At 40.8% G+C, this 24,413-nt stretch overlaps 1 protein-coding gene across 5 annotated transcripts in view; it reads right to left on the bottom strand.

Moving 5' to 3' along the window:
- The window catches only part of Arhgap25 (Rho GTPase activating protein 25), a 79,917-nt gene that overhangs the window by 37,752 nt on the left and 17,752 nt on the right, over positions 1 to 24,413 (bottom strand). For 4 of the 5 annotated variants that reach the window (XR_001175299.1, XR_001175300.1, XM_013022516.1 and 1 more), the window contains exon 2: positions 4,634 to 4,833. Coding sequence is in view for 3 of the 5 variants with exons in the window: in XM_013022516.1 (XP_012877970.1) it covers positions 4,634 to 4,833 (200 nt within the window). In the remaining 2 variants the exon portion in view is untranslated. Of the gene's footprint in view, positions 1 to 4,633; positions 4,834 to 5,059; positions 5,121 to 24,413 lie in introns of those variants that run through there. The other variant, XM_013022517.1, reaches the window with a different exon arrangement.

Raw genomic sequence — 24,413 nt, 5'->3', positions numbered from 1 at the left:
GATATCTGTAAGAATTTGTATTTTCCCTAATAGAGAGATGAGGAAATAAAGCTTAGAGACATCTGTCAGCTGACTCAAAATCACAAGCTAGTTCATAGGAAAGCTATGATTCAAACGGTGGTCAATGTGATTACAAATTACACACAAGGAGTTAACTTCCAAGTCCCACTTGATGAAAGAAGTAGCGACTCTAATTCATCTCATTCACGCGGACATAAATTACGAATTTGGTGCTCTTTCCTCATACTAAGCACGAGACCTTCAGAGGTCATAAATGGATAGAGGAAGGTAATCTAGGGGACAGGGACACCAGTCAGGATGAGGGTGAGGACACTGATGAGGAAGGAACTGCCTCAGAAAGGGAAGGGCCCACATTGTCCATAACTACTTTCACCTACTATGCTAGTTAACTGGAGAAAGACCCTACCTCAAAAATAACAAATGCTGGAGGTGTGGCTCAAGTGGTAGTGTAACCGCCTAGCAAATGCAACTCAGTTCAATCCCAAGTACCACAATAATAATAGTAGTCGTAGTAATAAGTCGCTTCCTTATTATTTACTAGTATTTCTGGTATTCTAGTATTGTGGTTACTTTTGTTTTATCCATGTAGCAGAAATTCTATATAATATTGTGCTGCTACACATCTTGAATTTAGTAATATCACTTTGGTAGTTTGAATCTATCATAGTGGGAATATTTTATACTACAGAAATTGCCAAAGACTGCACACAAATCATAACTCATCCACCAGAGAAGTCTGTTATAAGTTGTAAAACATTTAGCAGCACACACCACTGACAGAAAACTACCTATGAGATTAAATTCTTGCAATTAGAAATGGGAGGCAAAGGGTTTGTTATGTTTAAAAGACATAATGTTCACCAGAAAAGTTGTATTTTCATTTCCTCAAGTGATGCATGGGAATTCCTGTTCCTGGCCCCCATTCACTAAAATGTCTAAGGGCGCTATCCAAATTCGATAAGGAAACACTGGTATCTCATTAGCTTATACTGTATGTCATTAATTATTAATGAGACTGAATACATATAATTTTCTACTCATACCATTTCCTATTTTTCTGCTGAACTGTTTGGATTTTTCTTATGGATTTGAAACACTTTAAATATTTTATGAGTATTTGTTTACCAAAAATGAAGTATATACTTTTGCTGTCATCATTTGAAATTTCATTTTGCTTTGTCGATGTTTATAAAGATATGTTTCTATCTACCCAGAGATTATGAAGATAGTTACATTTTTTGAATATGTTTTTTAATTGCAGTGATTAATTTACCAGAATCACAAATGGTAGGGAAATAACATGGGAATGCATCATTACTTTGCTCCAAAAATTTAGCTCATGCCTCTAACTTTCTCTTCATTTCTAGATATTGCCAATGTCTTGGAATTCTCAAAAAAGTGTTACATGATTTTATGATTAACATAGATCATTTTATCTTAATAAAGGAACCATGACTGTATGAAATGGATTTGAACAAGTTCTTAATTTGTTTACAATAATATATCAACATCAGCTCAAATTTCCAAAAGCAAGTAATTAGTTAATTAAATTACTGGGCATCCATACAATAGATTATTTGTTGTTAATTCCATTGTAGAATAATATTCAATATTAAGGAGTAATATTTATGATATGGTTATTTTTAAGTAAATGATATTATGGTTTTCTAAATGTTTTTTCTAAATGTCTCTGGACAGGTGATGGTAGATTAAGGTGGCTATTTCTTGTTGATGAGACTCAATAATTTTTATTTTTATTTCTAGTTTTCTGCATTTTCTAAAATTCCTACAATGAACATGTATGGCTTTTGTAATCAAAATATAGGTATTAACATACCAAAAAATATGCTTATTCTTTCTAGAGATTATTATCATTTTATTCCTAAAATTTTCATTTTTTAGTTTGTTTTTATCTGAAATGAATGGCAAGATTTTATCACATGCTTTTTGTTTTCAACCACTCCTTGAGGAGTCTGTGGTTTTTCTCACTTGACCTATTGATCTAATGTGTTACATTAATAGATTTGTTAAGAATAAATCATCCTTATCATCCTAGACAAAGCTTTACCTAATTACTCTGGGCTAATTTAATCCTAAGAAGGCCTTGACTTTGCTCCTCCTACACTGGGAAGAAGTAGGAACCTTCAAAAGATTATTTTAGCCTTTATGATTAGTTTGTTTTTCTTATGGTGGAGAAGGGGCTGTGTCCAGGTTTTCTTTGTTGTTAGCATGTTTGGTATCCTTTTAGAAGGACAGAGCACAAAAAGCTACTTTAATCAGTACATGTAAAACAGTGGTTCCTTTCAAGAAGTCCCAGAGTAAACATTTAGCTTCAAGAAAACACTTAATACTATTATTTCAAGTAGTCTGAACAATCTTGTTTTCCTAACATCAAATCTGAGGCGCATAGAGTTAATTTACTTAACTCATGAAAGCTGTAGTAGGCTTAAACTTAAACCTTATAATAATCAGTTTATAAATTCATATTTTAACTTAACAACACAAATATGCTGAGTACATTTTTAAAAAGTTTCTTATTTGGGATTTTGAGACAGGGTCTTACTATCCTAGGCTGGCCTTCAAATGTAATTGCCTATCCTCTTACTCTCCACAGGTAAGAAGACCTTCTACACAGTCCTAACACACCCAGCCACAGTCTCAGCCTGAACTTACTCCTCTCTGATGAAATCTGGGTCATTCAGAGAGGACAGGAAGTCTGGTTACCACACACAGTATATCAGAAAGTAAACTAGGTATGAGTGGTAGAGTCTCTGAGGCCCTTCCAGGTCTCCAGTGCCAGATGTTCAATACACTCTCAAGCAAAGGGCGTGGTTCGCTCAAGTTGTGCTGATGTTACAGATCCTCAGGTCTCCCTTTAAAGAATCCCTTTAAAGAATTCTTCCAAAGTGGTTCATTCTGGCTCCACTCACATGCTCATCTACCCCCAATATCCACATGTCTTAGCCTCACCCTTCTTGAGTTTTATTCTGGCTCCAGAAGGTCCCAGAGTTTGTCCTTCCTGTAAGTACCTTCTGGTCAAGCCCACCCTCGCATAGACAAAAGCTCCACGTAAGTATGCAGTTGTCATAGTTGCCCTGAGACACCCAGCTTATACCTGGGATTCCAAGGTCATTGTTAACAGTGCCTCCTCCCATCTTACACACTGCAGTGACCATGAAGAATTTATGGAATAAGGAGGATACCCATGATCAAAGCCCATTCTCCCAGCTGCAGTCACCCCTGAGCCGCATCCATCCTGTCAGGAAAGCCTGCTCATTCTATATTCAAAGTACATTCCCAGCCTGACCGTTTGCCTGCAGGCCATAGTTCTCACTGAGATTCTTGACATCATCATAACCACTTACCTCAATGGCTTCATGCCTCCTGATTCAGGCCCCCTACTTTTTTAAATAGAACACAGTAACAAGAATCACCCTTTTTCAACATTAGTTAAAAAACATGACCTCTCTACTCCGGCTATCCTTCCTGAGGTATTATCTAGTTAAGTCCTCCCACAGTCTACAACACCCTCACCTGGGCCCCTGCCCTCATTCTCTGACCTCCTCCTCTCTGGTTTTCATTCCTTACCATTCTCACCATGCTCTCCTCAAGCTATCTGCCTGAGACCCAACATGGCCCCTTGGCCTTTGGGCAGATGGTCTCCAGGTCTGGAATGTCCTTGGCCCAGAGATCCATCTGGCTAACTCCCTTTCCTCGTCAGTCCTGGCTCAAATGTCACCTTCTTCACATGGGCACTCTAACCACTTCACTAAAAATTACAAAACCTCACCAGATGCTGGTGGTTTATGCCCATAATCCTAGCTATTTAGGAGGCTGAAATCTGTGGATTGTGGTTCAAAGCCAGCCAAGGCAAAAAAAGTCCATGAGATTCTTATCTCTGATTAATGACCAAAAAGCCAGAAGTAGAGATGTGGGTCAAGTGATAGAGCACCACTTGAAAGAGCACTACAAGCAAAAGCTTGAGACCCAGAATTCGAACCCAGTGAAGGCATTACTTGATTAATTAATTAATTAATTGAAAATGGAGAAACCTCTCTTTTCCTTTGCCACTTTATTTTTACTTCATAGAACTAATCTTACCCTAATAAACTACAAACTTTGCTTATGGTATGCTTATTTTCTTTCTCCTCATATTCTCAATTCCTATCAGAGGGATTTTTGCCTATTTTACTCACTAATATTTATTGCAAATTCCTAGAGCAGTGTCTGGTATGAATATTTATGCATAATGAATAGCACACACACATAATATATAGTATTATTTACATGTATGTATATATATATATATATATATATATATATATAGAACAGCCCCCAAATCAAGTACCCAATACACTTTCTCCTACTAATGACAACACCACATTATAAGCCTTGACTTAGTGATTGTTTTACGAATATCCACTGTATTTGTCTGACCTCTATGTCATCTTTACAGTTCAGGAATGGAAAAAGTAGTGAAGAAGCAAAAGCAACCGCCCCAGAAATGGATGTGCCTAGCTCTACAGAGACGGTCTGGATGGCCTAAGTGGGCCCCGCCTTGAGCCAAACCTAGCGATGGAGAATCTATCAATAAAGAATACCCAACTGGTACCTGTGGCTTCATTTCCTCTTCGTCTTTGTAGTAGTAGAGTTGCTGGGCCTTGAGCACAAAATACCTGTGCTGCCAGTTTTTCACGATGGATCTCTGCTTCTTCAACCAGCCCATCTTGATGGGTCTCTCCAGCGGGTTGGGGGTGGATGATGGATGAAAGGCCGCCATATGTTCACCGGTCATCACGCTTCTTGATCGAGCTACAGAGAGAGACAGATAGGGAGACAGACTGAAGGACATGAAGCCGTAAGCAAAGAGTGAGTGAGGAGATAAAAGAGGAAGCTGGGTAGGGTCATAGCCAGGTTTAGTTTAAGAGTCCAGATCTGAATCAAGGACAGTCACCCCCACCCCCAACACACACAGGCCCTGGAAGGAAACCAAGCCGGGGTCCGGCTCCTGACCAGGGCTGGACCCAGACCCACGCACTTGTCGTCCAGCTGCTGCTGCGGCCTGCCCCCACATTCTGCAAAGACAAAGATTGGCTGCAGCCTGCCGAAGAGGAAGTGGCCGCAGCATCTGACAAAAGGTGCTTCCTTTTCCTGCGTGGGAGTTGGTATCTGACAAGAGAGAGAAGAAAATAATGGCCTGGCTCTGAGGGGTCAGGGTGAGGGCCACGCAGCTGCAGAGGCCGCCGGAAGCTGCCCGAGCATTCTTCCACAGCCGCCCATTCCAAGCAGGAGCCAGCCTTGGGACCTCACTGTCAGCCGGCCCCAGGAAACTCTCCAGCTTCTGTTCCGGTGGCCAATGGGCAGGGAGTTTGCGTGTCTTGAATTTTCTTGCTAAGAATCATTGAGTGACCTTCTGTCCCCTGCCCACTGAGAACTTCATGCTGGACCAATAACCTTGACTGGTGCCCTCCTAGGACCTTTACTCTCAGATTGTCACTACTAACAGAACTCAAAAGCAGCACTGGAAGCCAGACCCCCTCTCTACACTGTGGTAAAACCAACTCTTGTCCTCCAACAGGAGCTCTGCTTGTCATCCATTTGGGTCCCAATCTGTGCCTCTATGTCTTGTCTCTGTGGTGATTCGCACTCAGAACAATGCTCTCCTTCTCTTATTTCCACAGTTACCATCCACCACGCTGGACCTCATTCAGTGCTTCCTTCTGACTTCTTTTCCAGCCAGTTGAACATTGATCCTAAAATCACTTGAGAGTCCCTTGGTTCCTTGACCCGGTGTTGATGCTCCTCACTTGTAAAATCCAGGGTCAGCATTCTTCTCTCAGGAGGGGAGGAAGTCCCCTTTTTATAATCATTCTACCCAGCCTCTGAAAATCCCTGGGACCTTCATGACATAGATGAAGGAAGCTATCAACTACCCCAGTTCATTTTACCCAATTCTTCCTTGTTTTTTATGCTGTTACTGTTGTTGTCGTTTTAATTTTCTTTTTTTTTAATTTAATTTTATTTGTGAACATACTGTACAGAGGGGTTACAATTACATGGGCAGGATAATGCGTACATTTGTTTTAATTTTCTTACTTGGTTTTTGACCTTGGGCAAATTGTGCAATTTCTCCTAAGTTCAATCAATTTCTCCACTTGTTACATTGGCTTATAATATTAATTCATTATTATGTGGAAATCATTGTGGAGATCAAACTAAATTCACAAACCACTCAGCAGTCTGTATCTTATGTTTATCAACAGATGATTTTATTTCTTGCTATCAAGAGGGTCTTTGGAATCTTCCTCCATTTCTCTATTACTTCAGAATGTCACTCCATAGGCAAACTTTCTTTCTTCCCTCATTCCTTTTTTTTTAGTTTAAATTTTATTATAAAGTGATGTACAGAAAGGTTAAAGTTACATAAGTCAGGTAACGAATATATTTTTTTGAACAGTATCACCCCATCCCTCATTTTCTCCCAGTTTTCACCCTCCTGACCATCTCACCCCCAAACTGTATAGGCCATTTCCAATATAGTGTCTAGTGAGTATCACTGCTGAATTGGTCTACCCTCTATCCTACTGTTTCTGTGCTTCCCTTCCCTTCCCCAAACCAGATAAACTTATATGTGTGACAAAGGGTACAGAAATCAAAAAAGGGAATAAACCAAAGGGGGATAAAACAATAACTGCCAATAGTACAATGTACTTATTTCTGTCTTTTTATCTCCCTCAGGCCTATGTTCACACTTTTATTCCCATTCGTGTCTTACTTTTAAATGTTGTACATGTATATGGAATGATAATCTTTCTTCCACTGATTCCAGTTGGGTCCAGAGTTTTCATCCTAGGTAATAACCCTCCCTTGAGTACCAATGCTGCCTGTAAAGAATTTGGTAATCTATCTTTAAAGGGCTCCTTGGACCCTCACGAGGTAACTGTGTTCCTTCCATATACTCTTATTCCTGGCTTCCAGTTTGCAGTCCTGAATTCTCACCAGGGAACTAGATAGGTTGCCAAATATCACCCTCTCATTGGATGACTATCACCACAAGAGTACATTTATTTGATTATAGTGAAAAATGGTTGCATATTTTGATGACAACTTTACAACATGCAGATAGGAAGGGTTCACTTGGTATCTGTGTGCCCTGGAACCTCAATAAGAATTTTATTTTAGATATTGCTCCTGGGCTATCTGCTGTTTTCAAGGGTGCTCAGTGGAGTTGATTCCTTACTCAAAGACTGTACAAGTGACCCAAAAGAACAACAGAAGGGTTTGGTCAGGAAGAGAATAAGTAGAAGGAAATTTGAAGGACTGGATGCAGCTCTAGATCTCTCCAGGTCAGAAAAAATATCCTGAAAAGATTTTTACACATACTAGAAAGAGGTTAGTTACACACAGTTCAAAAAGAAATGTACTTATTACCTGACCTATCTAAATGTAACCCCTCTGCACATCACCTTTACAACAAAAATAAATTTAAAAAAGGAAAGATGTGTTTCACATGTGAGACTTTTTGGAAAACAGAGAAGCAATCAACATTTTACTATCTTTTTACTTTCTGTTCCATATGAAGCACAGCTCCATTCTTGACCATCAACATTGCTCACTGGCCAGAGCTAATGATGAGAAAGATGATGGGCCTTGGTGTTCACTCACTTTTGTCTCTAAGTCTCTTTGCTTTGAGCACCCTCTCTTCTCTGTGTGTGTACCTTATTCCCCTTGAACTAAATGAAAAGATCTGTTACTGTTCATGGAAATGTTTCTCATGCTGAAATAATAAGGCTAAGCCAGTGCTGGACTGCATAGTGCAAGCTCTTAGCCTTTCTGGAAGGTCAAAACCAGGTTTGGGCTGCAGAGGAAGCTGCAGGTGAACAAGCAGTGCAAAGTGAGAATACAATTGCTTAACATTTGCAGAACATTTTTGGAGCAAGTGAGACATATGGACCTTGATGGAACCAGAAATCTACCCATAAAGACGGTGTAGAGAAAGAAAGAATAAGCCCCTCGCCAGCTGCACCATGCTCTAGGCACCATAAGTGACTGTGTAAAGTCAAAGGGATTAAAATAAACTAAGTTAAAACTCATTTCTTAAGTCACTAGCCATATTGCAAGTGCTTTAGAGCCCTGAGGAATGCATGGCTACAGTATCAGACATCAGAGAAAGAGAATATTTTTCCATCATCATAGATTCTGTTGGACAGGTTAGCCCTTCCTGGAATGTGAGTGCTATCATTACAAAGCATGGGCTGAAATGAACCACAAAGGAAACTAAGTGTTTCACCAAATCGGGAAGCCAGACTCCAGGACCCAGATTTTGGTGGGAGATGGAGATTTCAGCCTTGATCTTAGAGGTAACAGGGAGCCATTTCATGTTGCAGAGCAAGAGAGGACCATAATAAAACACAGACAAATTACTCAATTGGACTGTGCATAGTGCTAATTTTAGACTTCAGATGAAGGAGTGAACCCAGAAGGGAAAGAAGAAGATTGAAGAATTGCTAACATGTTATTAGGATGTGGTTTCTGCTGTGGAAGTTAGTTGCTTTTTTTTTTTTTTTTTTGCTCCACAGAACAAGAGACCATTAAAGAAGGAAGTGTGAACAGAGAAGTCAGCTAGGAAACATGATCACTTCCTTTCTTTGTCTTCCTGTCTTCTGATGACACCCCTCCCCACCCCACATACAGTCTGAAAATAACCAATCACAAAATCTCCTAGGGTCTCCTTGGGAGTTTTGCTCCCATCTAGGTCTCAACTGTCTGCTCTAGGTTCTGTTTTTCATGGCTCTGAATAGGTGGGAGAGTTGTCAGGAGCATTCACAGATGAAGGAGAGTCTAGATGTTTTCTAAATACTCTATACACTAATTTGGGAACCACATTTCAGTGAATATGCAAAGGGGAAAGAGTTTACACGGCTTTACCCCCGACTTCTCTCCTGAGTTTCAGACCCGTCTGTCCAGCTGTTTGCAGTTAGATTGTCCAGCTGACCAGGTAGACAGCTGAGCTTACAGTCATCTGTCTTCTCATCTACTATTCCTGTATTTGACACTAACAACTGTACTCTACAGAGAATGCTATGAGTGGCATCCACTAACCAACCAAACCAGTTAGTTGCCCAGACAACATCGCTTAGAGTGTGATCCTGCTAATGCACAAGTTCTTCCTCTTCTCCTGCCTAAAATCCACTAGTGACCACCAGCACCTCCCTCCTTTAAGAGGAAGGGCAGACTCCCTACTGTGGAGTCTTGAGTCCTTGTTCCAAATTTTCCCATCCTGCATTTAACTGCTGATAAAATGCTTTTGCTAGAATGGCCTCCTCACCCATCCTAACCTATACACAAGTCTATACCTTTACCAATTCTTATCTATTCTTTGAGGTGAACTTCTAGTTACATCTATGAAAAGCCTGCACAGAAAAGCAAGACTTGATTGCCCTCTGGTTCTGTCTTCTATTCCCTGGATATCTATGCACATCACAGCATGAATCACTGGGTGGGTACTCTTCTTACCCTGTCTTTCTTTCCCACTTGCAGATTCAGTATACAAAGCGGATGCCTTCATGGTTGTAATTTGCTCATCCTTTTATCCTGGCACCTCACATAGCACCCAGTGAGGAGAAGGGCAGGATAAAGTCATGGAACCGCATAGGATTCCATATCCTGAAATGGCAGGATGAATCATCCCTCAGGATTATAGGTTATTTCATAAAATTTAATCCATACTAGCCAACAAGTGAATATATCCCAGTGAGCGCCTGCCTTTTAAAACATAGGAATTAAATAGGAGAAATTAGTATTAATATGATTGTTATATGAAGTAGCTTTTATATTAAATGAGAAGAAGGAAGGAAAAGATTCAGAGATGACAGGAAAGAGAAAGATGAAAAAAGGTTGACAATGAACCATTTGTCAGGTGCAAATCAGACAGTCTGGTCTAGGTAAGCTGATGGAGAAGGAAAGATCCTGAGAGGCAGCCCTGTGGCAGATGGACAGGCCTTAGACACTGGCTAGACTAAGAGGAGAAAGAAGTGAAGACCTCTGGTTCAGTTTTGCATGGCTTGGATAAGTGAGCCCCTCATTGCCTGAGCCCTTGGCAGGAATCGTATCAAGTTCTGGGGCTGTGAGATCAGCCAGACCCAGCCAGCTCTGTGCCCAAGAGCTCACAGACCTGAAGAGCAATTACGACAAACACTGACAAATTTTCATGTTTGTAGGACAGTTTGTAGGTATGTTCTCTTGTTCTTGTTCAAGCAGAGTGGCCTGTACAAGATAGAATCCTAACCTCATACAAATAAACATAATATTAATTTTACAAGCACCTTATATATCTTGCCTTGTTTAATGTTCACAAATACTCTTTCTGGAAATAATTAAAAATATTACATCTCTTTTTTTTTTTTTTGAAGCAAGGTACTTAAAGCCCAGAGAGGTGAAATGATTTTCTCTACCTATGTGGCTAGAAACTTGATTTCACAGTCCAATATCCATCCTTAGGCCACACAGCCCAAGTATTCTAGCATGGATGCTAGTGGTGTAGATAGGTGTCTACACTGTGAATCAGCATGGTGAAAGAATAAGAGCAGAGTGGACAGATATGGCACCACCCTTCTTCTAGGCCGGGAACACACCCACAATCCCTAACCTACTACATGGAGCCCCTGGTCTTCATCTGTTTTCCCGTCCTGTAAAGAGCCCTTGAGGCTGAGCAATTTATACAGAACAGAGATTCATTAAGCTTAGTGTTCTAAAGGTAGAAAAGTTCAGGAGCATGGCGCCAGTATCCAGAAGGAACTTTGTGTCGCTTCACACCAAGGTGAGAAGGTGAGAGGTCCAGAGGAAGGAGCAACAGAGCAAGAAGGAGCCTAACTCACTTTTGTTTTTGTTTTGTTTTGTTTTGCATCCAGTCATGGGGTCTGAACTCTGGGCCTGGGCGCTGTCCCTCAGCTCTTCAGCTCAAGGCTAGCGCTCTACCACTTGAGCCACAGCATCATTTCGGCTTTTTTCTTTTTGCTTATGTGGTGCTGAGGAATAGAACCCAGGGCCTCATTCATGCAAGGCAAGCGCTCTACCACTGAGCCACCTTCCCAGCCCCTAACTCACTTTTTATGATAGCCCACACTCATGAAAACTATCCCACTCCCTAGATAAGGAAATAATTCCATGCACAAGGAGACCCCATGTCTCCTTATTAGGCCCCACCTTTCCCACCCCTAACACTGGTGCACTACAATTTAATTTCCAACAGGCCCACTGCAGGGACACATTCTGACCATAGGATGCTTGTCTCAGCCTCACCCAGCATGCCTCAGTATTGTGCATAAACAACTCCTGTTTTTATTTCCGCCCTAAGTGTCCTCTGCAATGCTCAGCAGACCTAGAAAAAACAGTGACCGAGAAATGGTACTGAAACCTCAAGCCCTCACCAAGGCTGTGCTGACACCAACAGAAAAAGTGAGGTAATCCTGCTACATCTTACCAGCTCTCTGCCCATGCTCTTAGGAAGAAACATAACAATGCTAATCAAACCCAGTGCGACCAAGATGTAGGCAGTGGAGGACTGAGCTAACTCAGTGCAAGTCCAGCACTTGGGCTCAAGGCTCAGGCCCATGCAGCAGCCCCTGGGGCAAAGAAGGGAGCCATCTGTACAGCTGAGCTGTCAGGATTGCTGGAAATGTATAAGAAACATATATACACCATACATTTCCTCACCCTGTCTCCACACTCCCTAGTGCACACATGCACTTGTGTCTGAACACATCCTCACACCCGTGCAGATGCTCCCGAGGTCAGACAGGAAGTCCCTCAATTTGAGCCAAGAAGAAAATTAGAGCTGTTGATTTTAGAACCTCCAGGATTGCTTTCTTTAATACCTTGTGTCTCTCTAAAGCAAATTTCCTCTCATTTAAAAACTCTTGGGGCTGGAAAGGTGGCTCAGTGGTAGAGCGCTTGCCTTGCATGCATGAGGCCCTGGGTTCGATTCCTCAGCACCACATATGCAAAAAGAAAAAAGCCAGAAGTGGCGCTGTAGGTCAAGTGGTAGAGCGCTAGCCTTGAGCTGAAGAGCTAAAGGACAGTGCCCAAGCCCAGAGTTCAGCCCCCACGACTGGACCAAAAAAAAAAATCTCAGTACTGGGAGGTAAAAGTAAAGGGACTTTGAAAACCTTCCTAATTTATAACCTGTCATTTGGGCTTCAGAATAAATTTGTGTGATTACTTTCCTGGATTTTTTCTGCAGTTCTACATTTCATTTTTAACTTTGGCAGGAACAAAACATCACCTCTTAAAGAAGCAAACAAGCTGGAACTCTTGGAAGTTCTCTGAAATGAAACCCCATATACCTTCCTTGAATATTCATCCTTGAAACAAATCCAGGTAACTTAACTCATAGATAGATCTCCAAGCTGATTCCAGAATGCCTACCCCAGTACCCAGGAATGAAGCAGGTTTACTTGTCCCACGTTCTATAGCTTTAACCAATGTCCTTGCTTACTTGCCAAGCGAAGAAAGCAAAGTCCATTTTGCAAGGAATGTAGCACGGATGACTATGTCTAAATTAAGTAAGTGTGCTGTCTTGGTATGAAGGGTGGTGATACAAATGGGGAGGGAGAAAAAGGAGTGAAAGGAGAGGAGGGAGAGAGACAGGATTCTCCTCTGGGTGTTGGTGTTTCTTAGGAATGTAGAGGGCAGTTACTTCTGGGTCTCCCTGGGTTTCGGTTACAACACCTCCCCCAGCTCTCTCCGCCTATCTCTGCATAACAGGAAGCCAAATGTAATAACAAGACACTTGCAGAATTGTGTGTGTTTCCTACTGAACATTGCCTCTTCCTCAGCACACAGCCAAATGGAGATTTGGCAATTGCGTGGTTAATTCAGCCTACATTTACAGTGTGGCTGGAAGCTAACTGCTTCCCTGGGCATGAATGGAAGGAAATAGAACTGTGGCCTAGTAAGTGCCATCACTATGTGTTCAATAAGTCATGTGCTAAAATAAGAGCAGTAAGAGAGATTCTGGCGTCTCCATTGTCAAAGTTACTCACATACTGTAGGTAAGCATGGGGGGTGGGGAGATTTACTAAATCAGCCATTAGCATTCATAATGGGGTACTCATAATTGGTTTTTGGTTTTTTTTGTTGTTGTTGTTGGTTATGGGGCCTGGGCAATGTTTCTGAGCTCTTTTGCTCTACCACTTTGAGCCACAGTGTCACTTCCAGTTTTCAAGTGGTTAATTGGAGATTAGAATCTCACAGACTTTTCTGCCTGGACTGGCTTTGACCCATGATCCTCAGATCTCAGCCTTTTGAGCCACCACCACCTGGTATAGTTATATATTATAAGCATGAATGAGGGCCCTGTATTTGACAGTAAGAACCCCACCTGGGCAACAACACTTGGCAACTACAATCAATGTCCAGTCTAAGATGAGTCTCTCCAATCAAGTCCTGGGGCCTTTCCTGGTCTTTGGAAATGATCATTTTTAACTTGAACTCACCCAAGAGTATGATCAATGAACAGAGATTAAAATAAAATGGATCTCCAATACAAGTTGATGAAAGGATCCCATTAAAAATTGAGATAATTTTCTGGATGCCAGTAGCCCAGCTCTGTAATCCTAACTATTCGGGAGATTGAGAGTGATAGAGGATCAAACTTTGAAGCCAGCCTGGGAAGACAAAGGCAAGGAACCTTTATATTTAATTAACCAGCAAAAAACCAGAAGTAGAGGTTTGGCTCAAGTAGTAAGGCTCCAACCTTGAGTGAGAAAAACTGAGGGTGAAGCCTCAAGTTTCTGGATAGAACAAGATGATAAAAAATATTTATTATAAATTAATTTTGCTAAACATATTTATGGTAATGTGGTTAAGAAATGATTATACATATTCTTAAAAATGTATACGTAGGAATGAAGGAAATTACAAGGTATCTTACCTTTAGTTTAAAATATAGCAGCAAAGAAAAGATAAAGAAAGTGATCAATGCAAATGTGAGAAAATGCAAGTAAATTATTGAATTTTCCTAATGGTTGCACATGGTAATTTGTTATAAATCACTTTTTATAGTGGTGTTTGAAACATCTGCATAATAAAATCTTTTTTTCAATATTCTCTTAGCCTTTCTTTTTCCCAAACAATCATCTCTTGCCCTGAACTTCAACTTGCCCATTTTCTCATCCTGTACTCGCAGACCTGCTAGTTGCTCCTCTGGCCAGCAGCAAATGATACTACCCAGATGTCACAGCACATGTTCCCCTTCCCCCAGAGGAGCCCTGGCTCCCCTGTGCTGTCATTTAATCAGTAATGAATGGGAATCATGAGGCACTCCTGGTGCTTCCAGTGTGGAGAGAATTTCCTGTAAGATCACACTTCACTCACATACAAACAAAGAGTGGAGGAAGCAGCAGAGGCTGAGAGAGCACCAGAGTGCTTCTTCCATGAAGTCCAGAAAGAAAGGGCACCTGGAATTTGGGAGGATGCAAGGGCAAGAATGTGGTCTCCCAGTAACAGCTCTGTTTTTAGTAATAATTACTGGAAAATTCTCATTATTCTCATTATTTCCCTTGTGATAGGTAATTATAAGGGGAATCTGAAATTGATAAAATGAAATCTGAAGTGATGGTATATATGTGTGTATTTGAGAGAGAACACACAGTTAACCATTCACATAGAATATTCACATTGCAAGTTTTCTATTAAAAAAAACTCTGAATAAAAAAAGCAATTGTGAGCACGTTTTGTAAAGTAAATAGACCACATATTTTATAACATTAGAGATTTTTTTGCCTACCTTGTCAGTCATTTACCCCATGACTAGAATATTCCAAGAATGCAAGAAAGGTACAGAAAACACTAATAAGTTATTCATCCATGTAACAGTTAAGAGAATTTTTAATAAGCCGAAGGTTCTTAGAAGATTATGGATTTTTATTTGACACATTCAGCATTAGAACCTATTAAAAGTTAAAATGATGCAGAAGACTGCATTTTTATGTGTTAAAGAATATATAGGGAAGTGACATTGTGGCTCAAGTGGTAGAGCCTTGAGCTAAAGAGCTTAGGAATAGCACCTAGGCCCAGAGTTCAAGCCCCATGACTGACCAGGAAAAAAAGATATATATAGGAGCTGGGAATGTGGCTTAGTGATAGAGTGCTCACCTAGCATGCATGAAGCCCTGGATTCAATTCCTCAGTACCACATACACAGAAAAAGCCAGAAGTGGCACTGTGGCTCAAGTGGTAGAGCGCTAGCCTTGAGCAAAAGAAGCTCAGGGGCAGTGCCCAGGCCCTGAGTTCAAGCCTCAAGACTGGCAAAAAAATAAAGAACATATATAACATATATATGCATATATAACACATATATGTATTAATATATATCACTTGGTGATTATATATATACATATATGTATACACACACATATCACCAATTGTGATGGTGCATGTTTGTAATCCCAGCACTCAGGAAGAAGGGGTATTGGGCTACATAGAGAAACCTTATTTCAAAAAAAAGAAGAAAAATAATAATAACATAACTGAAACTAATAATGGAACGTAATTGAGAGAATACTCTCTGTTAACTAAAAATTCAAGTACTAAAAATTGGAGGAGTTGCAAATTTTTATGTATCAGGTCAAGTATTTACTTGGGGGTATTTCTGTGTAAGTATACAGATGATACTTCCAAGATGAAGGAAATGACACAACAAAAATATCTGGTGTGTTCCCTATGCCATATTATAGCTGTGTAATTAGTGAAATTTTCCATTTCTGTGGATTTTGCGATTCTGGGTTAAAAAAAAATAATTGTAGCTTGTCAGAAGAAATCATTTGAAAATTCATGAAACATAATCATAGTAAAAAAATCAAAGCCAATGTCCTGTTTAGGAGCTACTCGTAAGGAATTAGTGACATTTTACTTGTTACTATAAAATTATGCATTGCTGGTATTTCTGTCCATTTCAAGCTACGTTTCTCAGTCTTGGGTTGAGGCTTTGTACAGCCAGTCTCCTTTGTAACTCTTCCACTGACACCATAGCTCCAATTCTGCTTCAAAGCTGTCAAACTTTATCAGCTTTCTGAAAAATGCTTCAGGAGGTTTTCCTTTTTTAATCACCCATGGTCCTTACAAAAACATTAAGGCATTTGCCCACCCAGAGCCTCTGCCTGCCCCCGGCTCTCCAGAAGTTCACACGCTGGCCTTTGCCCCATTGGTCTCTTTTCAGCTGCCACTGCTTCAGCGTTCTCACAAAACTAAGGAACACCAGTCTTTGTTTGCTTGAGCTGGTGGCACTGAAGAGCAAAGTAAACTTTGTAAGAGCCATTGCAGAGGCTGAAGAAGGAATCACAAAAGAGGAAGCAGAAGACTGATATCAAGACCCCCAGGACTCACTTGCAATTCTGAATCTCCCCAGCTGACCATCTAATAGTACAAGATTGTGTGTGTGTGTGTGTGTGTGTGTGTGTGTGTGTGTGTGTGTGTGTGTGTGTGTGCGCGCGCATGCATGCTCATGTAGCAGTAATGGGCTTTCATCTCAGAGTCTCACATTCTTGCTGGTGCTTTACCACTTGAGCCACATCTCCAATTTTGGCTTTTGGCTTGTTAACTAGAGAAAGAGTCTCACAGACTTTCTATGGGGGCTGGTTCAAACCACTGTGTTCAAATCTCACCCTGCTGAGTAGCTAGGATTACAGGTGTGAGCTACCAGCATCCAGCCCCCAATGACATTTTCTACAGAAAAAGAAAATATCTATCCCAACATTCTCATGGAATCTCAAGGAAATCTGAATCGCCAAAAGAATCATGAGAAAGAACAAAGTTGAAAGACTCACATTTCCTGCTTGCAAAGCATTCTATAGTCTTCCCAGAACTGGCTTTGAAACTTGATCCTCAAACCTCCTAAATAGCTAAGATTACAGATATATGTGAGCCACTGGTTCCTAGCCATATAAGATCTTTTTTTTGGGGGTCGGTCATGGGGAAAATCTTATTATTACATAAAAAACTACTTGTAATGTTTGGTTTGGGTTACTGTTGTTAACCCAATTCTAATTTCTTCTTATGGTAAAATACATATAACATAAAATACATCTTAGTCATTTTAACTGTACACTATACATTTACCTCATGGTACAACCATCCCTACTATCCATCTCAAGAACTCCTTTATCTAGCAAAACCAAAACTCTTGAATGATTAAACAGTAGCTGCCCATTTTCTCTTTCTCCAGCCAAGTAACTGATTTTGTACTTACATAAATGCAATCATATAATACTTAACTTTTTTGTGAATGGTTTATATTACTTAGCATAATGTCCTCAAGGTTTACCCATAATATTATAAGAGTTTCTCCTTTTAAAGACAAAATAACACTCCATATTATTATTCTACATTTTGTTAATCATTCGTCTATCAATGGGTACTTTAATTATTTCTACCCTTAATTATTAGTAATAATGTTTATATGACCATGATATACTAATCTCTCTTTGAGACCCAGCCTCCAGTTCTTGTTAAGTCCCAGCCTCCAGTTCTTGTGCGTGCGTATAAACAGAGTGGAATTTCTAGATTTTATAGTGATTTTCTGTTAATTTTTTGAGGAGCTTCAAATAGTTTTTCTTTTTTTCTTTTTTTTTGTCAGTCGTGGGGCCTGAACTCTGGGCCTGGGTGCTGTCCCTCAGCATTTCAGCTCAAGGCTAGCACTTTACCACTTGAGCCACAGCGCCACTTCCGGCTTTTTTCTTTATGTGGTGCTGAGGAATCAAACCCAGGGCTTCATGCATGCAAGGCAAGCACTCTACCACTGAGCCACCTCCCCAGCCCTCAAATAGTTTTTCAATAGTAGATTTACTCTTTTACATTTCCACTAACAGTACACAGAAGTTCCGGTTTCTCCAAATATTTTCCAACCCATGTTATTTTCTAGTATTTTGACAGTAGATTTCTTATTTTGAAACTAACAAAATAGCTGTCATTTTCATGTCCTCTAGCGGCCATTATCAGCTTCAGTTTACACAAGAAAAAACAAGGGGCTGTCTTATGGCTGGCTGAGACCTGTGCTTCAGTCAACAAGAAGCAATTCTAGGAATTTCCATTCATACTCATTACTCTAGTAATGGTTCAGACCAGGAAGACCGGACTAGCAAAAAGTCAGAACTGTGAGCTTGGAAAAGAAACCACATTGTGCCCACAACCATCCTAGTGCTTTCCTACACATTCCTCTATCTGTAACATCTCCCAAACACCTTTGGCAGAAAGGGAAGATCTGAGGATGAGAGTCATTAAATTATCACACTAATCCTGGTTGAAGTGAGGCTTCTAGCACAGGGAAGGTGACATAGGAATAACATAAGCAAAAGTCAAGAACATGAGACTCAAAGCAAGCCAGAATCATGCATTAGGACTGCAAAATTGCTAGGACCACATGATTAAACATTGTACTAACTGATCTTTAAGAAAAATACATATAGGGGCTGGGAAGGTGGCTCAGTGGTAGAGTGCTTGCCTTGCATGCATAAGGTCCTGGGTTCGATTCCTCAGCACCACATAAGCAAGAAAACAAAAAAAGAAAAGAAAGAAAGAAACAAAGAAAAAAGCCAGAAGTGGCACTGTGGCTCAAGTGGTAGAGTGCTAGCCTTGAGCTGAAGAGCTGAGGGACAGTGCCCAGGCCCCATGACCAGACCCCCCCCCAAAAAAAAGAAAAGAAAAGAAAAATACATATATATTCTTTTTCTAAGTACCCCCCCCACCATCAGTCCCTATCCATTTCTTAATTAAGGAGGAATTTCAAAAGCAATTTCTCTGGCCTTGAGTTGTCAGAAACAGCAATTATTCTGACCAAAAGATTGCCTATAAAAGTTACAAGAAGTGGACACCCATGGCATAAGATGATTTGATTGTTAAGATCACCTAAGACCCTATGTCTCATGCTTGGGTGATAATGAAAAAGCATTGGAACAAAGTGATTGAATGTTACCAAGTACCCAGTACAAAGAAATCACCTATCTGAGAGAAAATTAAAGATACAACCTCCAAAGCTGTTTTAGCTAATACAAATAACACAATGGAAGAATCATCAATTGTGTCCCTAATTCTTGCACTCAGAATGCTCACTTGATGCATGTTTCCCTTTCTCTCTACTGATTTCTTCTCCATCTTGTCTCTTAAAAAAAAAAAAACTACACTTCTTGGGCTGGGAAAGTGGCTCAGTGGTAGAGCACTTGTCTTGCACGCATGAGGCCTTGGGTTCGATTCCTCAGCACCACATAAGCAAAAAGAAAAAAAGCCAGAAGTGGCTCTGTGGCTGGAGTGGTAGAGCGCCAGCCTTGAGCTGAAGAGCTGAGGGAAAGTGCCTAGGCCCAGAGTTCAGGCCCCACAACTAGACCAAAAAACAAAACAAAAACTCTTTTTTTAAAAAAAAACACTTCTACTACTGTGTAAATCATCTTGAAATTCTTTTCACTTATAGATTCAAGAGTCTAGAACCAGGGCATCAGTGTAATGAATCAAGGATCTCTCCATCACTGAGATCATACTTGACCCCATGATCATTTAAAAAAACTAGGAAGAGGGAGGATTTTTTTTCCTGTACTTAAAAACTTAAAAGTGGTGGCTTTGACCTTTTGCATATAACAGACATTTTTGAGACTCTGTAGTACACACCAATAACTCTTCATACAAGTGCAAAAGAGTAAGGGGTCACTGAAAACCAGTCCCTGAACATTAATGGCTTTCCTTGCCTGGTATAAATGTTGGGATACTTGTAATTCACTGTAATACTGTTTAGGACAGAAAGGAGGAAATGCCATGGCCCAGTATAAGAAAAGGAAGTGGAAAGCTATTGTTATCTAAGAATAATGAGTATTTTATTGTCCCCTAAGGTTACAAAATGCCCATGTGGCTCTAGCCATCTTTATTCATGCCGGGTATCCACCTTTCCTTTTCACCCTTACACTGGTTCCCAGTCTTGCACACTTGAGTTTCCCTGGCCACTCCTATTTCTGTCTTCCCTCCAAAGTCTTGGCAGATCAGCAATGAAGTTTGAGTTAGAAGTAAGGAGACATGCTGCAGTGAGACCAACAGCCTCTACCACCATATGAGTGAAAAAGTCCAACAGCCTTTCTGGGTTTTGAAAAAGACAAGCCTTCCTTACTCCATCATGGAATGAAATGATACCCATGCACAGGCATTAAAAAGGTGTCAGAGGTGATATATAAGTTTTGGAGCCCAAGGAACTCTGTAGGAAATTCATGGCATGGAGCATTAGGTAACATATGCTGGTATATTAGGTAGAGTTCAGTGCAGGAAGTAGGATCTCTCTTTCAAGGACTTAAATTCCTGTCAAATATTTGGAGGGCTGAAAATGTGAGCTCCTATCCCTGTGAGGTACATTCTCAAGAAGCCAATCCCTCTGAGGCCACCATTGGGAAAACTGCATAAACCAGACCTTGCTACAGAGGTGGGTCCCCAGGACACTGAAGATAGGACCCTGGAGCTCTGCTTTGGGGAAGTCTCATAGGCTCTGATCTTGCACAGCAACAGCACCATCAAGGAAAAAGCCACAGGAAGACATCCTCCATTTACTTCCAACATCCAGGGCTCATTTGAGTAGTTTGCTGATTAGTTCTAGAATCCAAGCTGCAAGGGAGTCTAGGAGTTTCTGGTTAGATTTTCAACTTCTCTGCCTAAAGGGATAGTAGGGTGAAGTTTTAGTGAGCCAGCCCAGAGTTGCAACTGTGGTTGTCACAAACAGGGCACTAACAATGTAATTACTTTGGATTGTGTAGTTGATAAGCTCCAATTCACTATTGCTTTGTGGCTATTAGAAGTCGACTTATAGAGCTTTAAATAGTGTTGTCCTAAACTACAAAACTAGATGAAGGTGTCTCTGTCTGCCCACTTCACATTCTACACCTTTTCCTCCTCCCTTCCTTGGTGTGTCTTTGTATTCTTTTATGTTCTGGGCGTTCCTGACTTCCTCCTATCTTCCCACCTTCCCTCCTTTCTTCCTCTTGTTTCCTATCTTTGGCTTTACCTTGCTCCCTTACATTAGCTACCCACCTACACTAACTGAATACACTACAAAGCGGGTACTTAGATTTTTATGTTTTTATTGTAAAAAATACTGTACAGAGGGGTTACAGTTACATGAGTGAGGTAAGGAGTACATTTCCTATCGAGCATTGTTACCTCCTCCTTTGTTTTTCCCCTACCATCCCTTCCCTCCCCAACTCCCCAACTCCTCCCCTTCCCCCAAGTTGTAAAGTTGGTTTTCAACATAGTGTCTTGTACATCTCATTGTTACAATGGGTCAGGCTGTATCCTTATTTTAGCATTTTGTTATTTTCCTTCCCCTCCCCAAATTAGAAAAATGTATATACAAGATGCAGGACACTGACATCAAATACAGTGAAAACAAGGGTTATACTGTGGTGGAAGAACATACAAGAGAAACAAAAAAAATCACATAGGTACTTAGATTTTTTGCTTGTGTATTCCCTAAGTAGTTAACTCTTTTCATGCACACTAGTACGTGTAAGTTGGATTTTTCTCCAAGGAGAACAACACAAAGTAAATTGTTCATTTACCTATATCACCAATATAAAAAGGCTTCTATATTCCTGATTCAGATGCTCCCTGGATGGTAAAGAAGAGAACCACTGCCCAGTTGGTAGGGGGAAGATGGAGGAAGGTGATCAAGGACCTTCCTCCTTACCTTCTGAATCTGAAATGCAGGGATTCTCTGCCCACAGTTTAGTTTCAGTCATCAGGAAGACTTTGATTGTAAGAGCAGGATCTTATTCAGGAGTATAAATCCTGTGACTGAGGGCCTGACCTTGCTTGGAAACAGCTAACTGCTTCATCACCCATGTGCTGTTTCAAATTAGTTCCAGAGGCTGAAAGCCCTAGTCCTCTCTCTATAAGAAAGTCACAGTGTTCTCCCTACATTAAACTATTTTTCAGTCATGAATAAAGATAGCAAGAAGAAAGATAATAAAAACTTAAAATATGTTTTGGTCTTCATTAGGGTGGAGGATAGTTAGGAGGTACAGGTCAGATCCCAAGAACTGTACAGAATTCTTTTTATGTACCAGATACAACTCTCTTTGCCTTGGGGTGATCTAAAAGTGAACAAAATAAACAAAAGTCCTGACTTTAGAGAGCCTTCAGCCAAGTACATGAATAGATAAGTGAATGAGATAATTTTAAACTCAACACAGAGTGAGGTAGTGGGGCATAGAGAAACTGGAGTGGTGGGAAGTAGTTGCATTAGGTCCTGGGGTCAGGAGTGATAATACTTGAACTAGTGCTCAGTGGAGTGGAAGAGAGGCCTCAGGAAAATCTAGGGAAGGGCATCACAAAGAATCACAGACAGCCTCCAGATAGCCCAAGCACTGTTTTATGAGCCGGAAGCTGAGCATGGCTGGGCAACAGAACAGCCAATGGATTGGGAGAGAAGGGCTGTGACCTAGCCCATAGTTGGGGATGAACTTCATATGAGTCATTGGTGGCTTTAAGGAAGAGACAACCTAGTTTGATTTTTACTTTCAAAATCTGTGGAGTGATACAGAACACTAATGATGGCAGGAACACTGGTGAGCAAACTACTACAGGATACTATGAAAGAAATTGGGGGGGTTATTTGAGGCATCAAAATAGTGGAAAGAATTAGTTTAACCATATACATTGGTGATAGTACCAATGTTCTTTTCTGTGGATCGGAAGTGTTGTAGGAGAGGAAAAGCTGAGCAGAAGTAAACTCCTGGCAGCAACTTGGTGAGTAGCTAAGCCACTTACTGAGGTCAGGTATGAAGACAGAATTCAGGATTCTGTGCTGGTTAGGTTGGAAGCAAGAAGCCCCTATGTCATCTGAGTAAAAACGCTGAGCTGTATAGAACCCAGATGATGGGAACCAATGACACGAGCCAGTAGAGTTTGAAACCTCAGGAAAGGATGAGATCATCAATCCCAGCACTACCACCTCAGAGCTCTCAGGTCTGGTCAAGGACACTCTGTCAGCACAATCTCAGAAAGAGTAGCTAGGAGATGGGAAATAGAGGAAGACTTGAGCAAAAACTATCTTATTGGCTCAAACTATTCAACTGACTGCATCCAATACTGCAGTACAGCTGAGAGAGACAAGAAAGAAAAGCCACCCTCTATTGGTATGGATGATGAGTGACTTGGATTAGAAGAAAGGCATGTAGCAATGCTTCATTAGTCTGACTGCCATGTGAGAGGTGACCAGGGCCAGCCCAGATGTTGGAGAGCCTGGGGCAAGAATGTAAAGATTGTCTTAAAATCTATTCTTCTTTCCTGATTTCCAGATCCACTCCTCATTGTGATGACCTCCCGTGCATGCACATGGTCACTGGAGACCAGATGTCTACCCCTTTCTAGTGCCTCTCGGAGATAAACCATCCATGGAACAACCACTGCAAGAATCCAGGAAAATATTATTGGCTTTCTGTTCCAGGAATGTACTCATTGACACAGCTCCTGGTCACAGTGTGCAGACGCTTACAACCCCAGATGGTACAGTTGGCAGGCAGAGCACAGAGTCTAGGTAGACATGTTTCCTTGGCTATATTCCTTATCCTATGAGTAGGAATGAGACAAGAAGACCTTGTAGACTGTATGTCTCCAGAAAAGGGTCCCTCTACCCATGTCTAAAGATGTGGATGACAAGAAAATGAAACAATTTACATTTAACTGTACACATCTTTCCTTGTGACATACAAAAGTGTGAGTGATGATAGGAAATGTTAAGGCCTTGAGGAGAAAATAAAAAGGTACATAAATGTGTCAATAAAACTTTTCATAACTGAGAACAGAAAAATATCTGAGAAAGGAAGATGTGTTTTTTGTCCCCCCCCTTGTAATTTATTTATTAATTTATTTATTTTATTGTGAAAATACCGTACAGAACAGTTACAATTACATGGGCAGGATAACGAGTACATTTCTTATCAAGCATTGTTGCCTCCTCTTTGTTTCTCCTTCCCATCCCTCCCCATACTCCCTCCACCTCCCTCCACCCAATCCTCCCCCCACCCCACCAAAGTTGCGAAGTTCATTTTTCTTTTTTTTATTGTGAAAATACTATACAGAGCGGTTACAATTAGATGGGCAGGATAATGAGTACATTTCTTATCAAGCATTGTAGCCTCCTCCTTTGTTTCCCCTTCCCATCCCTTCCCATCCTCCCACCACCCCACCACCCAGTCCTCCTCCCTCCACCCACCCGCAAAGTTGTAAAGTTCATTTTCGACATAATGACTTGTACATCTCGTTGTTGCAATGGGCCCACCTGTATCCCTAGTTAGGCGATTTGGTTTGCCTTTCCCCTCCACAAATTATACCAACATCAAGAACAGTGAAAGCAGGGATTATACTGT

Source organism: Dipodomys ordii, unplaced genomic scaffold (genome assembly GCF_000151885.1).
Source record: "Dipodomys ordii isolate 6190 unplaced genomic scaffold, Dord_2.0 Scaffold63, whole genome shotgun sequence".
NCBI classification, from domain to species: domain Eukaryota; kingdom Metazoa; phylum Chordata; class Mammalia; order Rodentia; family Heteromyidae; genus Dipodomys; species Dipodomys ordii.
The sequence above is the reverse complement of the archived record's forward strand: the minus strand, read 5'-3'. Positions and strand labels throughout refer to the sequence as shown.